Source organism: Callorhinus ursinus, unplaced genomic scaffold (genome assembly GCF_003265705.2).
Source record: "Callorhinus ursinus isolate GAN/ISIS: 27379988/994484 unplaced genomic scaffold, GSC_fseal_2.0 scaffold8, whole genome shotgun sequence".
NCBI classification, from domain to species: Eukaryota; Metazoa; Chordata; class Mammalia; order Carnivora; family Otariidae; genus Callorhinus; species Callorhinus ursinus.
In genome coordinates, this window is record NW_027397070.1 from 9,261,802 (window position 1) to 9,288,552 (window position 26,751).

General features: G+C 36.6%; 1 protein-coding gene across 8 annotated transcripts in view; it reads left to right on the forward strand.

Annotated features, from left to right (window-relative positions):
• The window catches only part of NUBPL (NUBP iron-sulfur cluster assembly factor, mitochondrial), a 284,107-nt gene that overhangs the window by 28,980 nt on the left and 228,376 nt on the right, over positions 1-26,751 (forward strand). For all 8 annotated transcript variants that reach the window (XM_073895058.1, XM_073895054.1, XM_073895055.1 and 5 more), the window contains exon 4: positions 20,532-20,622. In XM_073895058.1, the coding sequence (XP_073751159.1) occupies positions 20,532-20,622 (91 nt within the window). The remainder of the gene's footprint in view (positions 1-20,531; positions 20,623-26,751) is intronic.

Sequence of the window (26,751 nt, forward strand, 5' to 3'; positions counted from 1 at the left end):
TCTTCAGAAAGCCCCTTCCTGACAACCCCATCTAAAAGAGCACCTTACACTGCTTTACAATCTTTCATAACTCTTATTACTACATAAAAGTGTATATTTATCTATTATATCTCTTGCACTAGTATGATTTTTTTGCAGATATTGAACCACCCCTTAAGCCCAGGAATAAATTCCACTTGATCATGGTTAATAATCCTTTTAATGTACTGTTGGATTTGATTAGCTAGTATCTTGTTGACGATTTTTGCATTCATGTTCGTCAGGGATATTGGTCTGTAATTCTCCTTTTTGCTGGGGTCTTTATCTGGTTTTAGAATGCAGGTAATGCTGGCCTTGTAGGATGAGTTTGGAAGTTTTCCTTCCATTTCTATTTTTTGGAACAGCTTCAAAAGAATAGGTATTAGTTCTTCTTTAAGTGTTTGGTAGAATTCCCCTGGGAAGCCACCTGGCACTGGACTCTTGTTCGTTGAGAGATTTTTGATTAGTGCTTCAATTTCTTTGCTGGTTATGGCTCTGTTCAGATTTTCTATTTCTTCCTGTTTCAGTTTTGGTAGTTTGTGTTTCTAAGAATATATCCATTTCTTCCAGATTGCCCAGCTTGTTGGTATATAATTGGTCGTAATATTCTCTTATAATTGTATTCTGTGATGTTGGTTGTGATCTCTCCTTTTTCATTCGTGATTTTATTTGGGTTCTCTTTTCTTTTTTTTTTTTTTCTCTTTTCTTTTTGATAAGTCTGGCTAGGGGTTTATCAGTTTTGTTAATTCTTTCAAAGAACCAACTCCTAGTTTTGTTGATCTGTTCTACTGTTTTTCTTTTTATTTCTATATCATGTATTCCTGCTCTTATCATTATTATTTCCCTGTTTCTTCTGGTTTTAGACTTTATTTGCTGTTCTTTCTACAGCTCCTTTAGGTGTAAGGTTAGGTTGTGCATTTGAAATGTTCCTTGCTTCTTGAGGAGAGACTGTATTGCTAGATCCTGCTAGATACTTCCCTCTTATGACTGCCTTTGCTGTGTCCCAAAGGTTTTGGACTGTTGTGTTTTCATTTTTATTTGCTTCCCAGTATTTTTAAAATTCCTTTAATTTCCTGATTAACCCATTCATTCTTCAGTACGCTGTTTTAGCCTCCATGTATTTGTTGTCTTTCCAAATTTTTTTTTGTGGTTGACTTCAAGTTTCAAAGCATTGTGATCTGAAAATATGCATGGTATCGTCTCAGTCTTTTTGTACTGGTTGAAGCATGATTTGTGACCTAGTATGTGATCTGTTTTGGAGAATGTTCTATGTGCACTTGAAAAGAATGTGTATTCTGCTTTAGGATGAAATGCTCTGAATATATCTGTTAAATCCATCTGATCCAGTATGGATTGTTCAAAGCCATTGTTTTCTTGTTGATCTTCTGCTTAGATGATCTGTCCATTGCTGTGAGTGGGGCATTAAAGTCCCCTATTATTATTGTATTATTGTCAATGAGTTTCTTTAAGTTTGTTAATTGATTTATATGTTTACATATATGTTTGTTATTAATTAATTTACATATATTTGCTCTCAAGTTGAGGGCTTAAATATTTACAATTGTTAGATCTTCTTGTTGGATAGACCCCTTTATTATGATAGAGTGCCCTTCTTCATCTCTTATTACAGTCTTTGGCTTAATATCTAGTTTGTCTGATATAAGTATGGCTACTCCAGCTTTCTTTTGATGTCCATTAGCATGGTAGATGGTTCTCCACCCCCTTACTTTCAATCTGGAGGTGTCTTTGGGTCTAAAATGAGTCTCTTGTAAGCAGCGTATCAATAGGTCTTTTTTTTTTTTAATCCATTCTGATACCCTCTTTCTTTTGATTCAGCATTTAGTCCATTTGCATTCAAAGTAATTATTGGTAGATATGATTTTAATGCCATTATGTTACCTGTAAAATCGCAGTTCCTGTAGATTGTCTCTGTTCCTTTATAGTCTTTGTTGCTTTTGGTCTCTCTTTCCTGCTCAAAAGGTCCCCTTTAATATTTCTTGCATAGCTCTTCTAGTGTTCACGAACTCCTTTAGTTTTTGCTTATCTTGAAAGCTCTCTCTCCTGTTCTGAATGACAGCCTTGCTGGATATAGCATTCTTGGCTGCATGTTTTTCCCATTCAGTATGTTGACTATATCATGCCACTCTCTTCTGGCCTGCTGTTTTTGTGGTCAGGTCTGCTGCTAACCTTATGTGTCTACCCTTGTAGATTAAGGATGTCTTGTCCCTAGCTGCTTTCAGCATTCTCTATCTTTGTCTTTTGCAAGTTTCCCTATGATGTGTCTTGGTGTTGATCTCTTTTTGTTGATTTTGTGGGGAGTTCCCTGTGCCTCTTGGGCTTGAATGCCTGTTTCATTCCCCAGATTAGGGACGTTGTCAGCTATAATTGTTCAAATAGGCCTTCTGCCCCCTTTTTCTGCTCCTCTTCTTCTGGGACTCCTATGATATGGATATTATTGCGCTTTATGGAATCTCTCAGTTTCCTAAGTCTCTATTTGTGATCTAATAGTTTTCTTTCCGTCTTCTTTTCAACTTCATTATTTTCTATAATTTTATCTTCTTTATCACCTATTCGATCCTCTGCTTCTTCCGTCCTCATTGTGATTACATCCAGTCAATTTTGCCTTGCAGTTTTAGCATTTTTTTAGTTTTTTTAGGTCTTTTATCTTTGTAGCCAGGATTTCTCTGCTTTTATGCTTCTTTCAAACCCAGCTAGTGTTCTTATGACTGTTGTTCTAAATTCTTGTTTAGATATATTGCTTGTATGTGTTTTGAGCAAGTCCCTCTCTATGATTTCTTCTTGATCTTTGTTTTGGGGAGAATTCTTCTGTCTTGTCATTATGTCTAGGTTTCTTTATTTTGCATGTTATGAAAGCTTGTTATGTTTCATGCTCCTGAGAGTAATACTGTATTAAGAAGGGGTCCCACACTGTCCAGGGCCTGGCACTCTGGGAAGTGTTTCTGGTGTATTCTGTGTGCACTCTGCTGTTGTGTTTTGGCTGATTTTCACCACAGGTCAGTCCTCTGCAGAGTTCCTCCTTCTTGCTGTGAGGAGTGTTTGGACCTTTAACTAGGTTTGCTTTGATTTGTTTGTGAAGATAGGCCTGATTTAGGGAAAAAAAAAAAAAAAAAGCCTGATCCCAGAAAAGAGACAAGGAAAAGGAAACAAAGTAACAAAGAAGTACAAGCCTGATTCCAAAGAAAAAGAAAGAAGGAAAAAAGAAAGAGGAAAAAAAAGCCTGATCCAAAAAAAATGAGAAAAGGAAACAAGCCAACAAATGAATAAAAAACTATAAGCCTGATGCCAAAGGAAAAAAAAATAAAAAAGATAAAAAAGAAAACATAGTAAAAAAAAAAAAATCTGGTCTTATTTCCACCAGAATTGAAGCTGATGCTTTGGAGCACTTTACGATCAGTCGCCTTGATGCATACGGAGGGCCTGTGTTGGTCTTCTGAGGGAGAGGCCCACTGCACTGGCTAACAGTCAGACCTGCCCTTGTAAAGATTTTCCTGCCACGTGTAGGGGGCAGGGTTTGGTGTAAGCGACTCCAGCCTCTTCTCTCTGAAGTTCAGCCGTGCTGGGGTGTGTGTGTGTGTGTGTGTGTGTGTGTGTGTGTGTGTGTGTGTGTGTAAGATGCTGTCCCCTCATCCTCTTGTCCCTGAAGAGGGCAACCTGTGGCTGCCACTGTTCAGGAAGCCCTCAGAGAAGAGTGAACAGTCTCCTTTTTTGTGTCCCAGGCTTTCATCAGATCTCTGTCCTCAACCTGTCTGTGCCTGGCTGTCTGCATGCCCGGCGCCACTGTTCTCCTGTGTTTTATCTCTGGCTGGTGCCTAGGATTCAAAAAAAACAAATCTTAAAGTATCCAGGAGCACATGGACCCTCTCCCTTCCTCTGGAGGAGAGCCTTACAGTGCTACTCTTGGCACTGTTCTGTCCCAGAAAAGCAAATCGCATGGTTGCATAAGTGCCTGGAGTCTATGTTGAAGCATGGGGAAAAGCTGCAATCAGGTTATCTGCCCTCTGCATGTGCTCTGTCCCCTGCTGTTGAATGGCCCCTCAGTGCCATCTGGTGGGCCTTTTGTCTTTGAGGAGGCAAAATACCCTCTTCCAAGTGTGCTCTAGGAACGGGAACATTCTCTCCTCGTGTGACTCGGGATTGCCACACCTTGGCGTCTTGCACGAACCCTGCTCGCTGATCTCTCTCCCCCTCTCTCCCTCTTTCCTGACTTTACTCTGCAAAAAGCATTCCCACCTCACCACAGCACCATGGCTTTACTCTCTCCTAATTCACGTCTCTCAATCTCTCATCTGACTCGTTCTTTCCCAATTGTGTAGATTGTTTTCCTTCCTCCCTCCCTCCCTCCCTCCCTCCCTCCCTCCCTCCCTCTCTCTCTCTCTCTCTCTCTCTCTTTCTTTCTTTCTTTCTTTCTTTCTTTCTTTTCTTTTCTTTCTTTCTCTCTCTCTCTTTCTTTCTTTCTTTCTTTCTTTCTTTCTTTCTTTCTTTCTTTCTTTCTTTCTTTCTTTCTTTCTTTCTCTTTCTCTCTTTTTCTGCCCTCCCTCTCTCCCTCCCTTCCTTCCTTTCTCTCTTTTCCTTCCTTCCTTCCTTCCTTCCTTCCTTCCTTCCTTCCACCTTCTTCTCTCTCTCTCTCTCCATCTTTCTAAGATTTTATTTAATTATTAGAGAGAGAGGGCCAGCACAAGCAGGGGCAAAGGGCACCTCGAGGGAAAGGGAGAAGCAGGCTCCCTGCTGAGCAGGGAGCCCAACATGGGACTCGATCATTACCTGAGCTGAAGGCAGACGCTTAACCGATTGAGCCACCCAGGTGCCCTTTGTAGATTGTTTTTTTAATCCTCAGATCAATTTTCTAGTTGTTCAAAATGATTTGATGTTGATCTAGCTGTGTTTGAGGAACGAGGCAACCCCAGGGTCCCACTACAACTCCACCATCTTCACTCTTTCTTCTTTAAGGTTTTCTATATATAGTATGTTATCTGCAAGTAGTGAAAGTTTTACTTCTTCCTTACCAATTTGGATGCCTTTTATTCCTTGTCTAATTGCTGTGGCTAGGACCTGTAGTACTATGGTGAATAAAAGTGGTGAGAGTGGATGTTCTTGTCTTGTTCCTGATCTTAGGGGAAAAACTCTCAGTTTTTCACCTTTGAATATAATGTTAACTGTGGGTTTTTCGTATATGGACTTTATTATGTTGAGGTATGTTCCCTCTACTACTTTTTTGAGAGTTCTTATCATAAATGGATGTTGTACTTCGTCAAGTGCTTTTTCTGCATCTATTGAAACAATCATATAGTTTTTATTCTTTTATTGATATCATGTATTGCATCAATAGGTTTGCAAATATTGAACCACCCTTGCATCGCAGGAATACATCCCACTTGATCATGGTGAATTTTTTTCTTTAATGTATTGTTGGATTTGGTTTGCTATTATTTTACTGAGGATTTTTGCATCTGTGTTCATCAGAGATATTGGCCTGTAGTTCTCTTTTTTGTAGTGTCTTTATCTGGTCTTGGTATCAGGGTAATGCAGTCCTCATAGAATGAATTTGGAAGTTTTCCTTCCTCTACTATTTTTTGGAATGGTTTGAGAAGAATAGGTATTAACTCTTCTTTAAATGTTTGGTAGAATTCACTTGTGAAGCCATCTGGTCCTGGACTTTTGTTTGTTGGGAGTTTTTTGATTACTGATTTAATTTCATTGCTGGTAATTGGTCTGTTCAAATTTTCTATTTCTTCTTGATTCAGTTTTGGAAGGTTATATGTTTCTAGGAAGTATTCATTTCTTCTGTGTTATCCAATTTGTTGGCATATAATTTTTCATAATATTCTCTTATGATTGTTTATATGTCTGTGGTGTCATTGTTATTTCTTGTCTTGTATTTCTCATTTTATTTGAGGCCTCTCATTTTTTTTTAATGAGTCTGGCTAAAGTTTTATCAATTTTGTTGATCATTTGATGAGCCAGCTCTTGGTTTTGTTAATCTGTTCTATTCTGTTTTTGTTTCTATTTCATTTATTTCTGCTCTAATCTTTATTATTTCCTTACTTCTACTGGTTTTGGATTTTGTTTGTTCTCCTTTGTCTAGCTCCTTTAGGTGTAAGGTTAGGTATTTGAGATTTTTTTTTGCTTTTTGAGGTAAGCCTATACTGCTATAAACTTCCCTCTTAGAACAGCTCTGGTGCATCCCAAAGATTTTGGACTGTTGTATTTTCATTCCTACCAGGTGTTTTTTTTAATGGTTTCAGATAAAATTCACCTGCTTGATGTGTATAATTTAATGGCTCTTAATATAGTCACAGAATTGTACATTGTTATCATCAATTTTAGAACATTTTCATTACTCAAAAAAACCTTATATCCTTAGCCTATGTTTCTCCATGTACCCTTAGTTCTAGGTAACCACAAATTTATTTTCTGTCTTTACAGATTTACCTATTTGGACATTTCATATAAATGGAATCATGCAATATATGGTCTTTTGTGACTGGCTTCTTTCACTTAGCATTGTGTTTTCAAGATTAATCCATGTTGTAGTATATTTCAGTTCTTCATTTCTTTGTATTGCTGAGTATTAGTCTATTGTATGGATATACCACTTTTTATTTATCTGTTTCATCAGTTGATGCATATTTGGATTGTTTTTGCTTTTTGGCTGTTATGAATAATGCTGCTATGAATATTTAAAAGTTTTTGTATGGACCTACACTTTCTGTTCTCTTGGGGATATACTTAACAGAGGAATGCCAAGTCATGTCACAGCTCTATGTTTAATCAGTTGAGGAATTGCCAGGGTGTTTCCGAACTTTACACTTACACCACTTTACATTTCTTCCAGCAGTGATAGAAGATTCCAAATTTTCAACATCCTTTTTCCAATACTTACTTTCTCTTTTTGATTATAGATATACTTATGGGTATGAAGTGGTTTCCCATTGTGGTTTTGAATTGTGTTTCCCACTAGTTTTTCTAAAACTAAATGATAAAACTAAAACTAAACTAAAACAATAATGAGATTGAACCTGGGCAGTTTATTGGCTAATAATTTAAGAAGTCATTTTAATCATAAAAGAGTAGAAATGATTTGGCACATGTGAGTAAGTATTTTAAGCATTTTGCAAGATTTTACCTTCTCTTTTTGGTTCCTATTTAGCAATTAACAGTTAAAACATTTTATTTTGTACCTAAGTTCAAAAAGGTTTTGGGGTTCCACAAAAATAATCTTCACAAATACCCCCGATATTTTTATTACAGTTTTTCTTTCCCTTTATAATACAGTATCCATCCCTTTTGGCTCCTAAACAACAAAGTTGAGAATGTTGAAGTGATTATAGACAAACTCAGTTGAACAATCCAAGGACCATCTTCAGGCACTGTGTTTACTCATGGGTGCTACCTTTACAAAGTTTCCAGCCTTGTGGGGAAGACAGATACACATATTTATTTACATTGAGGAAGAATGCAGCAGGCATAGCAGTTGGTGGGTATAAACAGAGTATGTTAATACCATAATGGAGAGAAATTAATTCCAGTTTTAAGCAAAGGCTGTATTTTCAAAATTAGGTAGAATGTTGGCAGGTAGAAAAATAGCAGAAAAGAAGAAAATTCTAGGTTGAAGGAATTATGTGAGCAAAGTCACGATAGGAGGTAATTATAAGGTGTTTGGAATCAGAAGTAATCTGTATGGCTATAGTGTATGGTATATTGGGACCAGAACTGCCTTTGAAAAGAAGGGATGGGGGCAAGGGTTCTCAGGGGGTTAGCAACCAGTAGTGTCCTCAGATGCTCACATCCTCTAGTTAGCAGTAAAAAGGCAAAGGAAGAGACAGGTTTAAGAGACAGGTTAGAAAAGAAGGAGGGATTAAAGACAACTCTAGGTTTCAGTGATGAATGAAAAGATGGTGATGCCATTTACCAAAATGTATTTCCCAATTTGAAATTGAATAGGGTCCTTACTCTATTAATAACACTTATTGACCATAAAACTTGATGCCTAGGACCCTTTAACTTCACTTTCTAATCACTAATGGAATGGAACATAGAGGAGGCTGTGGAGGTAGCATGGTAGTTTTTAAGTGCTACTCCTAGGACCAGTGCCAGCTTGCTGCATCAAAATCACCTGGGGAGCTTGTTAAATCAGAATCTCCGGGAATTGATATTTTTAGGTCTGGGATTTGACCATCAGTTTTGTTAACAAGATCCCCAGGTAATTCTAATACATAGCTAGGTTTGGATATATTTGGTAGGAAAAGTGTGGACTTCGATTTAAGGCAAACCTGAATTTGAATCCCAGCTCTTCACTTATTAACTGTGTGAACTTGGGCAAGACACTTGACTTCTCAGAGCTGAGGCCCCTCACCTGTGAAATATGTAACAATGATAATATTAACATTACCGAATGATATACCACAATTGCTAACCCAGGAAATGAATGGGTGTGCCATGGCACTGCCATGGCCAACTGCTCTGTCCTGGGTAATCTGAGGGGGCTGGACAAGTTGAAAGCATAGCCCCCGGCTGGATTTGCCAACACTGTTGCTGAAGAAATTCTGATGAACTTGTCACAAGAGAAGCCAGTCACTCAAGAAATGAGGGTTTGGAAAAGAGAAAGGGAGAAATTTATTTCAGATGTTGGCAGCCAGGACAGGTGGCGGGCTCAAGCCTTACCAACTGATCTCTCCACCGGCAAGATGGACATCTAGAGTTTTATAGGAGAGGTTGATGGGGGTTATGCCAAGAGAGCAGGCAGAGAGTGTATGATCACGGGTGGGGGGCTCCATATGTGGGCAGCTCATAATTATGGGCAGGGAAGAGGATGTGTGGTGTGTGGTCTAGGCATTCCATTGCTATCAGGGCTTTTCTGCTCTGGTGTTTGGAATGTTCCAGTCATTGCAAAATGTCTTGTCAGTGCCTCAAGAAAGTGCAATTGGAAATAAGCACAATGGTTTTTAGAGCATGAGTTAAGCAGTCTTGTCTATTTCTGGTTTTAATTGTTGGGATCTATAGTTGAGCAACAGGGCTTGCTAACATTAATACCTACTATATAGAACTATGTAATGTGTCTAGCATAATAACTGGCACGTTGTAAAGATTCATTAACTCACTATGTTTTTGTGTGTTAGCCTGTAGTAAGTACTACACATTTGAATTAGCAAAGAGACACAGATTTCGATACTGCTACAACAAAAGGCAAATAAGAAGCAGACTATAGTAAATTGCTTCTCTTGGTGCTTGCTTCTCTTAGTATCCATTGTTATCAATAGCTGATTTCCTTTTGATCCAGCCAAATATCTTCCAGTCTTGAGTATTTGAACCTTTTTTTGTTTTCTTTTTTTGCGTTTTTAAAAAGATTTGTTTGTTTACTTATTTATTATTAATGTTCAATTAGCCAACATAAAATACATCATTAATTTTTGATGTAGTGTTCAGCGATTCATTAATTGCATATACCACCCAGTGCTCATCACCACACGTGCCCTCCTTAATACCCATCACCCTGTTACCCCATCCCAGCAGCCCCCTTCCTTCTGTAACCCTCAGGTTGTTTCTCGGAGTTTTTATTTTCTTAACTGCATTTTTGGCTGCGTCTGTTCTGTGCAATCTATGTAACTTAAAAATCCGCTAATATACCAAAAACCCAAAATCCAATTTCTGTGAAACATGTTACTTAATATTAGTAGAGGCTGTTTTTCACAGTGTTCTCATATAAAACCTTAAACTAGACATAGTTCTTGCTCTTATAAAACAAAAAACAGTAACAATTCAGATGAAAGTAATAAGTGCACATTAAGGATCATTTTGTTATTCTCAAAGTTTATGTCGTTGCCTGGTTAATGAGAATGTTATTTTAGATGGTTGTCTTGTGAGGGAAATAACTCTTTGCTGAGAATGAATGCTTATTTTTCCAGTTTCAGTGCGTAAAGGGGTCTTGGTCAAGGGAGGGAAGGCAATAACATTGAGAACTTAACTCTGCACTAGGAATTTGACTTAATTTGTTTCATTGGGCAGAGGCAGCATGTTGTAGTATTACCTGTGGACTCTGAAGGCTGCCTGAGTTCATGTCCCAGTTCTGCACTTAAAGCTGCCTGACTTTAGGCAAATTACTAAGCTTTTTGTGCCTGGGTTTCTTCATTGAGGGTTATTATACACCTACTTCAAAAGGTTGTTGTAAGGATTAAATAAGCTAACATACATAAAGTCTCTAGAAAGTGCGCTGTAGTACTACAGCTGTTAGCTGTTCTTTAAATTTCACGAATTTACATTGCTCTGTCATTTCACAAAATTCCTGTAAGGTTGGTGTCTTCTTAATCTTTATTTTGCCGGTAGTAAACTGAAGTTCGATGAGGTTAGCAATGTATTTATAATCAGTCATCCATTTATTTAGTGATACAAATCCTAGAATGATTCTTCATGCATTCTATGACTTTAATATGTTAGTTATTAAAAAAAAATCCTAGAAATAGTCATCACTTTTGAGATTCATATGGTATTATGTAATGTTGATTTTCATTTATCAAAAAAACATTTTTGCTGCTTGGCAATGGAATTAATTAACCATTTTTGAATTTTGAGTAGGGTGTTAATATTTTGAAAAAAATCTGTTATTGCAATATCTTTACTTTAAAATATTGCCTCAAGGGGCACCTGGGTGGCTCAGTTGGTTAAGCGTTTGCCTTCTGCTCAGGTCATGTACTCAGGGTCCTGGGATCGAGTCCTGTGTCAGGCTTTCTGCTCAGTGGGGAGTCTGTTGCTCCCTCTCATTCTTCCTCTGTGCTCTCCCTCTCTCTCTCTCAGATAAATAAATAGAATCTTTAAAAATAATACCACATCAAGAGGTAACAAGATATTTAAAAACATATTGTATATTGCAATAGCTATTTAATTCAAAATTAATTTGTAACTTTTATATGTCATATAATATACTATATAACTATAATTAAATATATAATATGTATAAGTATATAGCATATCTATATAATTTATAACATCATTTTGTAGGTGATCATAATGGTACCTTGAGCGTTTTTTAATAACTTTTTTTCACTCATGATCTGGATTCTATCTGTAATTAAGTAGATTATGTAAACCCCCAAGGTTCACACATTTTATAGAAAATAGAAATAGTAATGTTTGCTAATGATAACCACTAATGCATATTATTAGTATTAACTGACTTGAGACACGTGTGTCTGCCTCTGTGGTATCTTTTATAAGAAGAATTCACAGAGTACTGAGTAAGAACTTAGCATTAAATATTAAAGTGAAAGCTAAGGCAATTAAAAAAATTACGTAACAGAGGGGTGGAAGTGTGTTAAGCTAGATCCTAAAGCCAATCTTCTACTAGGAATTCTTCCTTAGTTTCTCTTCCCCTTCTTCCACAAGCACACAGACACAACACACCACCCTCACCCAACAGGATAAAATAGAAATGCAGTTTTATAAGATAATCTTTAGATAGGTAAAAAGCCCAAAACTGCTTTTCTTTTCTATTTTCTGCATGGTTTGAGGAAGCTTTATGCACAACATGCTTTGAGATTTCCAATTAGAAGCAGTAGCAATTTTGTTTTGAATAGTGCTAAAGAATCTATTGGCTGGGTGTTTCCTCCTCAGTACCCTTTGGCCTACCTTTTAAATTTCTTTTGGGAAAATGCAGCTTGCTGCCAGTAATTCATTCTCTCACTTTGTTCATGGAAGTTGCTGAATTCGATTATGAGTTAGAAAGAGAACACTTACCCTAATTTTACATTTGGTATATTCTTGCTTACTTTCATTTCACGTATAACATATTGGTGGCAAAACTGCTGCGTATCATTTGAATTTCTGGATCTGATTCTGTCCAATAAGAAGTTATCAAGATCTTTTTCACAGAACAATCCTTTTTTTCTTAATTATTCTCCTGCCTCCTCCCTAACTTGGTTCTTACTAATTCATTTTGCTTCTCTCAATTTTTGTTCTCAGTAAATTATTTTCCCCCATCCCATCTCCTTGAGGAATAAGGAGGGCCCTTCATCCTCAGCAGGGCAGTATTGGAAGGACTGAGAGGAAGTGAGCAGAGGGGCTTCAAAACCAGCTGCTTGGCTCCTATGATTTTGAGTCTGGAGGGTGGATCAAGTGCTCTGTTCACATCCAATTCCTGTGATTGCTGTATTGCTTTTCTTTGGAAGAGCTGCTTTCAGAATTATAAATGCTTTTCCTTGCATTGCAGTTTAGCTAAGAATATTCTAAAGGAATTGATGTTGGTTTTCAGTGCTTTTGCTGCAGTACTTTATCTGACTTGGGAAAGGTTCTTGTTTGGTTGGTTTCTAGGTTTGTAGGCTTGGATTCTGGCAAAAAAACTGGTTGGTTGATGTCACAAATAAGATGACTTATTTTTAAGGGTTAGTGTCTAGAAGTATCTTTTTCTGTATTTTATAAATTACCATGGTGATAATAGGCTAATTTTTCTCTGTATTTGAAGACTTTACTAAGGGCATTAATGCTTTTATTTTCCCCCTTGAATTATACAGGCCAAGGATTTAAGGTTTTTCTTTTCTTAATCTTAGTTGTTTTACCCGTGATTTACTGTCTCTGTTACTAGATGAAAATGTGGAACTTAAGGGAATTGCTTCTTATTAAAGAATATGTTACTTATCTTGTTCTGGAAAGGGGAAAAAAAGCACAACAAAAGTCTGGTGCAGCCCTTTTATATTTGAAACTCTCTTGAACCTAATCTTGCTAGTGAGCAGGTTTAAAAGTTGCCCTCTTTTTAATGGGCCCTTTCATACCATGTTCGTGGCGTTTGTTTTCAAAGATTTATCTAGTGTACTTTTATCATATATATATATTTATTTTATAGTAGCCCACCATAGCCGTTCTTTGCACTAGATTTTCTTTCTGGAAGTCCTGTTTTTCTGGAGTTGAGATCAGTAGAAAAATGAAGATGGCATGGATTTTCATTGGGAAAAGTGGTGGTTAGGAATTGGTTGCAAGGATATGACTCTTTCTTTAACACCAGAATATTTTTAGCCTTATACACATTATCTGATTTTAAATCTTGTAAGTTAAAATGTTTGTATAGAAGTAATAGAAGAGAGACTTTCATGAAATCATAGAATGTTAAAGCTTAAGAGGGATCTTAGGGATCATAGAGTAACCATCCTGATATTCTGCAGAGGAACAAATGGAGGTTTGTTCATGCATTGTTTAGTTCATTCATCCATCCATCCATCCATTCACTGAACAAATACTTATTTAATGTTTACTGTTTTAGGTGCTGGTGGATATCCCTACCCTTATGGAATTTACAGTAAATAGATAATAAACATCATAAGTAAGCTAAAGAGGTAGAAAGTGATAAAAGTGATTCTGGGGTTGGGGTTGTGCTTGAGAGTGAAGGTGGATTTAGGGTAGGCTACATTGAAAATATGATACTTGAGCAGAGATTTAAAGGAGATGAGAGAATGGACTTGTGACTATCTGAGGGAAGAGTATGTCAGGCAAAAGGAACAGCCAGTTTAAGAGCTAATGGGTAGGAGCATGGCTAACTTTCTACTCAAGGAATAGTAAAAAGGAAATTGCCTCCTGGGTTAAGAAGTGGAGGGAGTAATAGGTGATGAAATTAACAGGATTGGGAGATAGGGGGTGGGGAACTGGCTAGATCATGCAGAGTCTGGTGAATTGTTGTGAGGACTTGGGTTTTTACCTGAGTGAAATGAGGGGAGGTGGAGGCGTAATGAGGGTTTTGAGCACGCATGATCGACTTATGTTTCAACTGAATCATTCTAACGGCACTGTTGATAAGAGATGCCAGGGTAGGGTTGCTAGATTTAGAAAATAAAAATATAGGACACCCACTCAGTTAAATTTGAATTTCAGATAAACAATGAATAATTTTTGTATATATATGTCCCATGCAATATGTGACTGACTATTCACCCATATGGCAGAATGTTAACTACTCTTTTATATCTGTATCTATCTATCTATCTATCTATCTATACATATATACACTTTAAACTCTTCAGTGTTACTGTTGCTTATTATAAATTACCATTACCATGATCCTGCTGGTTCCAAGGCTTGTGCCCTTACAGCAAAATTTTGTCTTACTCTTTCCTATATTATTTATATTACTGTTTTTTACATTGTGGTCATCCTATACCTTAGAGCATTGCAAATGCAGTTTGTTGGACCCCAGCGTACACCTACTGAATCAGAATTTCTTGGGGTGGAACACAGTATCTCCATGACTGCTTACTGTTCTAGGTTCTAGGTACAGTAGAACAAAACATACAGAAATCTGTACCCTAATGGAATTAACATTCTACTGGGGAGACACAATAAATAAGACAAATAAGTAAATATACAGTATGTTAAATACTGGTATAGGGGCTAAGAAGAAAGAAAAAGTAGGAAGGGAATGGGAATCGTCCAATTTAATGATGAGGGAATTGCATCTTAGGGTGGCCAATGAAGGCCTCACTACACAGTGATGTTTGAGTGAAGACTTGAAGGAAGTAATGGAGAGAACCAGGTGGGTATCTGGGGGAACAGGAATCTACGCTAAGGAACAACTGCAGAAGGCAGGTGCATGCCTGGTGTGTTTAAGACACACTGCAAAGGGGCAGTGTCTGTGGAATGGAGTGAAAAGGGGAGAAGGGTGGAGGATGAGATGAGAGAGATAAAGGGGAATGGCTGGTGATTATTAGCAGTTAGGCTCCACTATGTGTTGGAGAGAGATTTGGATCCTAGGCCCAGCTGTGGCATTATCTCTGGGTCTGTTTGTTCATCACTAAAGAGTGAAAAGAAGACTAAGATGATCTCTTAAGTTTCTTTCCGCCCTAAAATAGTCTTTAATTTGAAATCTATTATTTCTCTCGTGTTTCTATTTTTTTCCCCAGGTCTTTTGCAAGTAATTAGTTAATCATTTGGGATTCTTTTATATTTTTCATGAACCTAGCTCTGTTTGTGCTCCTTACAGCCAGGTGAACTTTTATCTTTATGTTGCCCTTGTTCCTCTTTCTTTACTGAACTTGAAGATTTAGACAGTCCTTTGGTAAATAGTAGGAAATTGTTTTCTTGTCACCTTGTTTAACCATTAGTTCTTGTCCCTGTCAGATTCTTATTTAATCTTAGCTAATAGAATTAAGAAACATATTTTTCTCTACCAAGAGATTGAAATTCTTATGAATGGCAGCTTGACTTAAAGCGAGGCAGAAAGAGAAGAAAGAGCCTTGACTCAACTCTAAATCCTAAATGCTAGTCCAAGATTAAGTGAAATGTAATGTTCAGGGAAACATGGGATTCTTAACTGGATACTTATATGGAAAGGATAACCTTTAGGTAGGTCTTAGACTTAAATGAATGTTTGCTTAGAAATAATTGGGTGAGATCCTTCTAAAAATTTTTTTTTTTTTGGTGGGATCTATTAGATGACATGGATAAAAGGAACATGTCATGAAGTTTTATGATCTTTAATATAAATTCTTTTGAAAGAACAAAGCAATATCAAAACTGTTGTTGGTGCCCTTGAAACCCAACACAAGAAAATAGGACTTGTAGGCTCTCAAATTGCAGCTTTCATGCAGTAGTAATGAAACAGTATAATCACTCTGAGTAAATCTGCCACCTTTTAGCTTTTACAGGATAATATGAATTATAAAGAAACAAATCCCCAAATCTAAATAGTATTGGGTTTGATCTTTCTTGTTTTATGTCATCTGCTAGATTTTGAGAACTTCAGGAGAGTCAGAGAAAGAGTATAATGTTAGGTACCAAAATATTAGGTTACATTTATGATGATGTTAAAGATTGGGCAATCATACTTTAAAATAGTAAGTTTATAGTTTTTTTTTGCTAATAATCATTTTATCTGTTGTGTATTTGGTGAGGCTTTTATAGTGAATATTCTTTTAAGCCTGACAAATTAAATATAAGAGAAGTCCTAATTGGAGCTTTCTTGACTAAATATAAATATTTCAGGAGGAATGAGGTAGAAGGGATTCATAAAACTTAGCTAGTTAGACACCCAGCTGCATATATTTATTTATAGCCTTCTATCTTGCTCATTTATGTTCTTACAGTATAAAACTGTCTTTAAAAATTAAAATTAAAAGACTATATATACACCTATAATAGGAGCCTATTTAAAAATAATGGAGTAAATTATGAAAAACAAATGAGCTTTATTTGGTACCTTTTGAACATTATTGAATTCTAGAGTTGAAAATACTTGTTTAAACTAATATTTGTAGCTATGGTAATTTTATTGGTACAGGAGCTATGCCAACTCTAAGTAAAATACGTTCTAATTAGTGTAGGCTTAGTGTTTTTGTTTAATGGACACCAATTTTATTCATGATATTCAAGACATGCTTAGTACCAGTGAAACAGCATGAAAAGTATGCTCTTTATTGTTTTTAAAAACTACCCAATTAAGGATATGGAAGTAAATCTTTAATGAGATAGCTCCTCTGACACTAAAAGAGATGACTATGTCCTGCCTGCTCTTGGCAAAACCAAAATTAGATTGTTGGATGATTGGATAACTTGGTCATGAAAAAGTTTATTCTCTAACTCGAAGTTAGCAAACTGTGATCCGTGTACCAAACCCTGACTGTTTTTGTAAATAAAGTTTTATTGGAACACAGCCATACTCATTCATGGACATATTGTCTGTGCTTTTGTGCTACAGTGGTAGTGTTGAGTAGTTATGGATCATATGATTCACAGTGCTGAAAATAGTACTGTTTGGCCCTCTAGGGAAAAGTGTGCTGACCCCTGCTCTAGATCTAAGTTTTTTGCAGTCAGATCATGTTAAAATTCTGGTGGAGGTTTATGAAGTTAGTATTTTTGTGTTTAATTTCTCATTCTGCTTCATTCTAAGAAACAATGCATTTTAAGATAGAATACTTAAATATTTATATATAAATATGTAATATATTTAATTATTTAATATATTATTTAATATAATATATATTTATATATATATATAATTTTAAGTGCTAGTTTCCAGCTTTCTCATCGACAGGTAGGCCTAATACTACCTTGCAGGGTTGCTCTGAGGAGTCAGTGAGAAATGTAAATAAAATGTTTAGGGTGCTTGGCATCAAGAAGGAATTCAAGCAATGAGGAGGTATAATTAGGGGAAGTTTAGGTGTTTATTTGGGTAATTTAGGATGGCATGCTTTCTAAAAATTTTCTTTCTTTTTTTTCTTTCTTAAATTTTCTAAAAATCTCTAAATTCTAATTTGTCCACAGAACTAACTGGCTATAGAATCCTAGTTTATCTATGTTCTTAATATAACATTGGTGATTAACTTCCCTCCATCTTTTCCTCCCTCCCTCCTTCCCTGCCTTTGTCTCTCTTGTCTTCTCTTCTTCCTGAACTTCATACCTTCCTCTCTGTTTCCTTTTTGATCTATGTAAGCCTTGGTACTAAATTTAGGTCAGTGAGTAGTAAGTACTCCTAGGGAGAGTATACAGAGAACCTAACACATAGAAAGAAGATTCTCTCTTATCCTTAGTTCCGTTTTCTAGGAAACAAAGGAACTCTAAAATCTTGTAATCTCCCTCCCTTTATTCGTTTTTTTTTTTTTTTTTTTTTTTTAGAGAGTGAGCGTGCGAGTGGCTGTCCTGTTATTCTTATGTGATTATGTGTAGCCATCTACGTGTGTGTAAAATCTGTTTTTACCGCAGCAAATTTTAGGGCAGATCTTGAGTTTTGTCTTGAACCTTGATGCCAAGGGTTCACCTTTAGACAGGCATGGTTTTCTCCTAAGAGACCAGACAAATAGATGATAGATAGATTCTCCTTAACATTTTGAAGGAAATTTAGAGATTGAGTGATGAAAAAATTGACCCTAGCAGGGTCACTTAGTTGTTTCCTTGTTTGATGAAAACAAATTTAAAAACTGAGTTATTTTCCTTGACTTTATTTTTAGGAGATCACTTTGAAACCTGGGACCTAGCCTTTTCAAGTTACTATAAAACCGGTATTAATATAAATAACAAAGCAAAAAAAAATCATAGAATAGTTTTTGTTTTTATTGACATTTATTATTTTGTGGTAGTTTTTAATTTTTGCAGGTATCGTGAGAAAGGATATGGGAAAGCAGTGAAATTCTAGGATGATATTGAGGTAGGCAGCCTGGGTCCAAGGATCCAGAGTGGGGGTTCTCCACAGGACCAGCCAAGAGGGTCCTTGGCTTTGCGCAGGATAGAAATCAAACATGAGCTGGAGAAAGTGAAAGAGTTTATTGAATAGCATGAACGACAGAGAATAGCAGATGGTCTGTCTGGGAAGTTTGGAAAGGAAAAGTGAATGAGTCTTATTGTCGCTTGGGGCTAGGGGTTTTAAATTGGAAAGGGGTCTAGGGCATGTGTTCCTTTGGGAAACCAGGTAGGGTCCAATCAAAGGCAAGTGTCAGGTGAACAATAGGTGTTATTTCATAAATTACTGAAGGTAGCAGTATTGATGGCAGTGTCAGCCAAGATTTATTCAAAGCTAATGTCCTGGACCACATTTGGGATTCAGCTCTTCTTAGATGTTATCAGGTATTTGGGGCCTAGGGAACATTAAAGTGGGAACATAGCTTCTTTGGCTTATTCAGAGGCAAATATGGATTATGAGTAAATGGAGCCTACCAGAAAAACAGAGCCTTTCTAGAATGGAGTCCCTTCAGCTTCTTTACCTTAATAGTTACAGCATTGGGAGACCCTTAGATAATAGGATTAACAATTTCCCACATTTCTTAAGGTTCTAGTCTCCCTCATTTGAAAAACTTTTTTTTTTTTTAGAATTTATTTACTTATTTATTAGTGAGTGAGAGAGAGAAAGCAAGAGAGAGAGAGAGAGAGAAGAAGCAGGGGGAGAGGGAGGGAGAAGCAGACTCCCCACTGAGCAGGGAGCCCGACAGGGGGCTCGATACCCAGACGTGGGGCTTGATCCCGGACCTGAGCCAAAGACAGACACTTAACCGACTAAGCCACCAGGCACCCCTGAAAATCTTTTTATTCACAGTGAATTTAATTATGTTTTAGTTTAGTTTAACTAAATTTGTTTGTTTGTGGTTTAAAAAGGAGTTCAGAATGGGTCAGAATTTCTCATTGAAAGTTCCAACCTTTTTTTTTTATGTTATGTTAATCACCATAGATTACATCATTAGTTTTTGATGTAGTGTTCCATGATTCATTGTTTGCGTATAACACCCAGTGCTCCATGCAGTACGTGCCCTCTTTAATACCCATCAGGAAAGTTCCAACCTTTTTAAAGCTAATACTTAAATGCATTAAACCTAAATTTTATGTGCTACTTTTCTATTAAAGGTAAAGTGTTCTTCCTCTTTTCTCATTTATTTTACAGTAAGCTGAGATTTTGGTAGAGGCAGATTTTAATCCCTAGTCCTCTAGGCTCTGTGAGTCACACAGGGACACTGAATGGTTTTCTTAGAACTGCAGTTTTAGTATAAAGTTAGGGACATAAATGTCGAATGTACCTTATTTTATGTATCAATAGGAACCAGACAGCAAGGTTTAAAAAGTAATTTTGTGTCTGGAAATAGGTAGATAACATGGAAGATGGGGGATTATTTAATTTAAAAAAGGTTTTTTTGAGAGGTTAAGAATTTTATCTTGCCAGGATACAGGGAGAGAGGGAGGAGAATTCTAAGTCTTGGTGAAACATAACTCAAAGACATACAGTTAGTGTTAGCATTCTATTTGCTTGTATATGGAAAAACCAGTAACAGATTGATTTACTTTATCAAAGGAAAAATAGGAGCAGGGGAAAAGAAAAAAAGACATACTTGGGAATAGTGAAGTTTGTTTCCCTTTACTTGCCTATGTTGCTGATGAACTGGCAACTAGTAAAGAGGACAATCAGGATATTCTGCCCTTGGTAGGTAGATGGGTCATCAATGAAAAACAGTTTTAGTTGTTTATGACTTCTCCAGAAGACGTTGGGTGTTTAACTGTGACTTCCATGTAAGAGGTTGTCTCTATATTATGTCTGCCACTGTCCTCATTAGCATTTCCATGCCAGATCTGTGTCAGAATTTCTCACTTACTTTTTATTACAGTCTTATTCCCATGATTTTTTTTTTTCATTTTGTATTTTTAGGTGTGTTAGATGGGCTTTCCAAAGGTTGATGCTCCATCTTCCTGTGGTTTTATAGGCCATTGTTAAGTCATTATTTTAACATTGTCTGTGTGTCATTTGTTAGTCTTCAGATCAAAAAGTCTTAGTCTATTTGAGACTATATGGGAGATCTGAACCACAATGTGTAAAGCGTTTGCAGGGGGTTTCTCTCCTCAGTTATTTAGAAGAAATTAGTAAACCAACAAAAAGTATTTAAGTAGTTTATGATCTTTTACCTTACTTTTGCTTTGAAAGTTTAGGTTAGGATTTTGGAATATTTTGCGAATTGCTTTTTATTTTATAGTTAGATTTACTATTGCTATGTGTGTTATCTTTGACAAAGAGTGGAAATAATCTTAAAGTAAATTCTGTTTCCTTACAGTCAAAGGCCGTTGGCTTGCTAGATGTGGATGTGTATGGCCCTTCAATTCCGAAGATGATGAATCTGAAAGGAAATCCAGAATTATCGCAGAGTAAGTAGAGATAGCCAGTATGATAATGTACCATGTGTACCTTCTACACAGTGTAGTATAGTAATTCTGAAATCAGATATGGAGCCAGACTGTCTGGGTTTGAATCCTAGCTCTGTCATTAACTGTGTGGCTTTGGGTGAATTGTTTTGTTTTGTTTTTTTTTAAAGGTTTTCTTTATTTGAGAGAAAGAATGAGAGAGAAAGAGCACATGAGAGGGGGGGAGGGTCAGAGGGAGAAGCAGACTGCCTGCCGAGCAGGGAGCCCGATGCGGGACTCGATCCCGGGACTCCAGGATCATGACCTGAGCCAGGCAGTCGCTTAACCAACTGAGCCACCCAGGCGCCCAGCTTTGGGTGAGTTGTTTAACCTCTTTGTACCTCACCTCTGCCCCATATGTAAAATAAGGTTGCTATGAGAAATCACTCAATTAGAAATTGCTGTTAAGTGTAATGCATTTGACTTAGTGCCCGGCACATAGTCAGTGATCATTATCTCTTTACATTATATGTGTGGATGTATGGAAGTATTTGAATAGAAAGTATATGTTTGTATTAAAAGACATGAAAATTATTTTTTTCTAATTAGATTTTTGTCATATTTGTCTTAAGGTATTAAAAAAAAACCTCCCAAAACAGTAGTTCTTTTGCCAGCCTTCACTGCTGTCAATAGGACAGTAATTTTTTGAGTAAATCTTTAATATTTACTGTGCTTGTTATTACACTTTCTTGCAAAGCCATCAAATATAAAGCATTAAGAACAAGGAAATGCTGTGATCAAAAGATTAAAGTATTGGAAAGGGGTGCCTGGCTGGCTCAGTTGGTAGAACATCAAGCCCCACGTTGGGCTGTGGAGGGTACTTAAAAAAAAAAGAAAAAATAGAAGTATTGGGAAAACTTGTAATTTCTTGAAAAATGGTTTTAAGTGAATGAAATTAATTTATTAAAATTTATTTCAAATTATAGGGTTGCCTGGGTGGCTCAGTGGTTAAGCGCCGACTTTTGATTTAGGCTCAGGTCATGATCTCAGAGTCCTGGGATGGAGCCCTGTGTTCGCTGTGTACTCAGTTGGGAATTGACCTGAAGATTCTCTCTCCCTCTACCCCCAGCCCGTCTGTGCTCCTGCGCACGCTCTCAAATAAATAAATAAATCTTTAAAGAAAATTGTATTTCAAATTATAATTAGAGTATATAATTGAATTTCTTTTCATTTCTTGTGCTTTTTCTTTTCCATAGATCTAGAACAAAATGACTATTTATCATAGGGTTTTTGTTGGAATATCTGTGTAAAAGAAGTATTTTGTTGTTGTTGTCATTAAATGTTAATTAGGCATTGTCTGCTATTTAGTGTGCTTTTTCGTTTGTGCTTTAGTTGTTGGAGTCAATTACAATGTTAAGTTCTGAATAATTGCAGGAAATTTGAAGATGTAGTGATGATAAAATCGACTCTAGCAGTCTTATATTGTAAGCACCCACTTAGTTTTCTTGTTTGATGAAAATACAAACTTAAAAACCTTAAGTTATTCTAGCTTCTTTGTTCTTTGTCCTTTCAAGTGGAATGCATACTTAGTTTGCAAATGTGTGACATACGCCAAGATGTCAAACTTCCACAAAGAAGGAGTAATGAATTTGCGTACTTTAAATGATAGACTTATTATGTCTGTCTCTTGATTAAAGTAATGTGAAAAGTGGTGCATGCAGCACATGAGTGATGGCAAAATGGAGCCCTTGGTGTCAGTTTTTTCTTAAGTAGTCTGTTCAGTCTATGCCAACATAAATACTTGAAGTGAACTTTAATTTCTTTCTTCTTGTTTTACTGAAGCTGTAATCTTAAATTTTTGCAAATTGGCTGCCATTAAATAGGCTTTCTGGTAAAGATGAGATACTGGAAATCTTGGAAAGCCTTAAAAGAATACTTTTGTGTTGACAAGCTGATCTTAAGTCACCCAAGAAATAAAATGAACGATTAAGGCAATCACTTGAAAGAATGTGGATTCTTAAAGGCCCAACTTATAAATTATTTTTTGAATCTTAGATAAACCTGCCACTATTATACTAATTGTCTTCATTTTGACATTTCTGTATTTTAACATGTTAATTTATCCTGTTGTACTCTCTATTGCAGAAAACAATGCAATATGAAATTATCTAATTAACAATAAAGAAAAACTGTGAAAGATTTGTTTTCAGCAGGCTGTAAATCTTTGTGTTTATGATTAGTACCTGTCTCAAGACAGATGGGTGTTGTTTTATGTCTCTTTCACTTTTTGAATTATATCAGAGAGCTATCCTTAAGATGTGTAGACTACTAGTATGGTGCATTTGTAATGTGGCCATATTTTTGGGGCTGTTTGTACTTCACATTTCTCTTTTCCAGTCTAATTCCAGGTTAAAAAAAAAACAACTTTTTTTCTTATTTCCTAATCTTCTGATCATTCCCAGTGTTTTTCAGAATTATTGGCACATTTTCAGTATCTTCTCTCAGATGAAAAAAATTAAAAGAACTTGCTATTGTTAGGTAGTGGGTGGATTAACTTGCAATTCTATCTTTAATACTCTATGTGCCTTGCAAATTTTTGCTTTTTAAAAGAGACTTCATTATTGCTGATTCATAGTTTAATAATTTACTGGGTACTTTAGAAACCTTTTAGGGGTACTTTAACAAACATGTTCCATTTCTTTTTTTTCTTTTCCTTTTTTTACATGAGAACAGAGCTTTATTTTTATTTTGGATTAAGATATAATTCATATACCATAAATGTCACCATTTCTTTTTTCCTTCTTTCTTTCTTTCTTTCTTTCTTTTTCTTTCTTTCTTCCTCTTTCTTTCTTCTTTCTTTCTTTCTTTCTTTCTTTCTTTCTTTCTTTCTTTCTTTCTTTCTTTCTTTCTTTCAGGTTAACAGAAAGTAAAGCATTTAGGAAGGTAGTTTGGTGAAAGCAGGATGTAAAATGAGTTTTGAAGGTGGAAGATGAGGTTGCCTGTGTGGCTTAGTTGGTTAAGCATCTGCCTTCGGTTCGGGTCATGATCCCAGGGCCCTGGGATTGAACTCCACGGCAGGCTTCCTGCTCAGTGGGGAGTCTCTTTCTCCCTCTCCCTTGTGCTCTCTCTCTCTCCTCTCTCAAATAAATAAATAAAATCTTTAAAAAAGCCAAAATAAAATAAGATAAAATATTGAAGCTGGAGATGTGGGAAATATTCAAATGTGAGTTGGAGACTACAGGAAAAGTCAAAAAGCCATAAAAAATAACACTATACTAAGAGGCATGAAAAGTTTTGTTAGTCTAGATCTGATGAGGCTAACTTAGAAGAAATTAGACATGTTACAAAAAAAAAAGTCATCTTTTTCACTTTCCTTCTGGATCTCTACTCTAGATTTTGTGTCTGTGGTGTGCATACAGGGTAATGGATTGAAATGAGATTTTGTTGTCAAAATTGGATAGATTTTGTACACCTATGTTCATAGTAGCATTATCACTGTTATTATTATGAATTTACCATTTATTACTCCATTATGTGGAAGCTATCCACCGTCTATCGGCAGATGAATAGATAAGCAAAATGTGGTATACACATACAATGGAATGTTATTCACTCTTAAAAAGGAAGGCAGGAGCTTCCTGGTTGGTGAACACATGATTTGGGGAGAGTGATGCGCTTGGAGAGGGCATGGAAGCTCTCTGTTCTTCCTCAGGTCTTGTCCTATACGTCTCCTCCACCTGGCTGTTTCTAAGTTATATTCTTTTAATTTAATTTAAAATTATTTAAATTTTATTTAAACTTTATTTAAAATTAAATCTCTTCCTTTCCTTCCACATCTCTTCCTTTCCCTGTTCCACAACACTGAGAGCTAACCAATAATCTGAGTTACACTCTTTCAAATAAACTGGTAATATAGTTCCAGGGATTAGGATGTGGACATCTTTGGAGTACTGTCATTCTTCATACCATACCACCATTCTATCCCCCTGTCTCCCTGTACTCCGGGTTTTTACCACTGTGAACAAGACTGGTCTGATCATTCTGGACATTGTCTTTCATTGCACATCAGTAAGAATTTCCTTTCGCTATGAACCTAGGAGTGTAATATCCAGGTCATGAGTTTGTGAATGTTTATATTACTTTCCAAAATGTTGGCATTAACTTATGCTCTGTTCATTGTATAGAAGAGACACCATCGATCCATATCCTCTTTAAATAGGACATAAAGTGGTATTTCATTATGGTAAAAAAAATAAGGAAAGTCTTACATATCTTGCAACATGGATGAACCATGAAGACATTATGCTAAGTGAAATAAGCCAGTCACAAAAAGACATGCTGTATGATTCCGCTTAGCTGAGGTACTTAGGATAGTCAGAATCATAGAGACAGAAAGTAGAATGGTGGTTCCTAGGACCTGGAGAGGAGGGAAGAATGGGGAGATATTGTTTAATAGGTTTCAGTTTTACAAGATGGAAAAGGTTATGGAGATGGATGGTCATGATGATAGGACAGCATTATGAATCTATTTAATACCGCTGAACTGCAGGCTTAAAAATGGTTAAGATAGTACTGTATATATTTTACTATAATGAAATAAATTGAAAAAAATTAAATAGATTTGCTCTGGCAGTATTACCACAGAACAGGGTTTCTTAAGTGTCTATGGTATTGACCCAGTGATTCCATTTTTTTTTTAATGATTTTATTTATTTATTTGACAGAGAGAGACACAGCGAGAGAGGGAACGCAAGCAGGGGGAGTGGGAGAGGGAGAAGCAGGCTTCCCACTGAGCAGGGAGCCCGATGCGGGGCTCGATCCCAGGACCCTGGAACCATGACCTGAGCTGAAGGCAGACGCTTAATGACTGAGCCACTCTGGCACCCCTCCATTTGTATTTTAAAAGAGCAATCATTACTGGAGGAAAATGGAATAGTGAGGTTTATTTGGGAGACTTAGTAATTTAGTTATAAGCCTTCTCTACTTTTCAGTTTGGAAACTTCACTAGCCTACCAGTTATTAGAAATTGTAGCCTAAAATTTTATTTGCATCTCATGAAAAGTGAGAGAACTTATTACATTTAAAATCCTTAATGTTCTCATTACCAGTATTACCATTTGTAACATTACCAATATTGTAAAGCCCTGTCTGATCCCCATCTTCTGTCTACTTCTACATTCCCAATTCCAACAAGCTTGCTTTGTTATTCAGTGAACAGTGAATTTTATTTTCCACCACCATAAATGTCACCATTTCTTTTTATTTTTTTATTTCTTTTTTATTTTTTTAAAGATTTTATTTATTTGACAGAGAGCGACACAGCGAGAGAGGGAACCACAAGCAGGGGGGAGTGGGAGAGGGAGAAGCAGACTCCCCGCTGAGCAGGGAGCCCATTGCGGGGCTTGATCCCAGGACCCTGGGATCATGACCTGAGCCGAAGGCAACGCTTAACAAGACTGAGCCACCCAGGCGCCCTAAATGTTACCCATTTCTAACACGTGAATGTTTACATTACTTTCTAAAATGTTGGCAGTGTTTACTTGTAAGGGGTGGAGTCCTGCAGAGCCTGAATTTGAGCCATGATGGAAAGGGCAGTGTTTAGAATCCCAGCTTTGGGCCTTTGAACAACCTGGAAAAAGAGAAGGAACTAGTAGGTCAGTGTATACCATCATTCTTTCCTCTAACCATCTTCATTGCCAAGCTAAAACAGTGCATGAACACTAAAAGATCTTACTTGATACTCTTTTTCTGGAGATTGGTATCATAATAGGTTAGGAGAAGGGGTGAGTGAGGAAACAGTGACAGTAAGGTTTTGATTTTATTCTGCTGTCTCTGAGGTCTTTCAGTTAAAGAAAAGAAGGCAGAAATAGCAGCTTGCAGTTTAATGGGCTTTGAGATCTCCCTTGCAGTATATAAACCACAGACTTTCTTCTTAAGGGGTTGAGTATCTCGAACTGGGTTCCCCAGAAAGCAGAGCTGTGTGCACTGCAAATTTATTAGGGAGTGCAAACCCAAATTGAGGAAGGAGGCAAGGAGGGAGAGCTAATGTGAAACTGTGCTATCAGGCTGGCTGTCACTTGTATGTGACAGATTGCTTGACTTCACGGACTGTGTATATGGGAGGAAAGGGGAAGAATTTATCTAATAATTGTA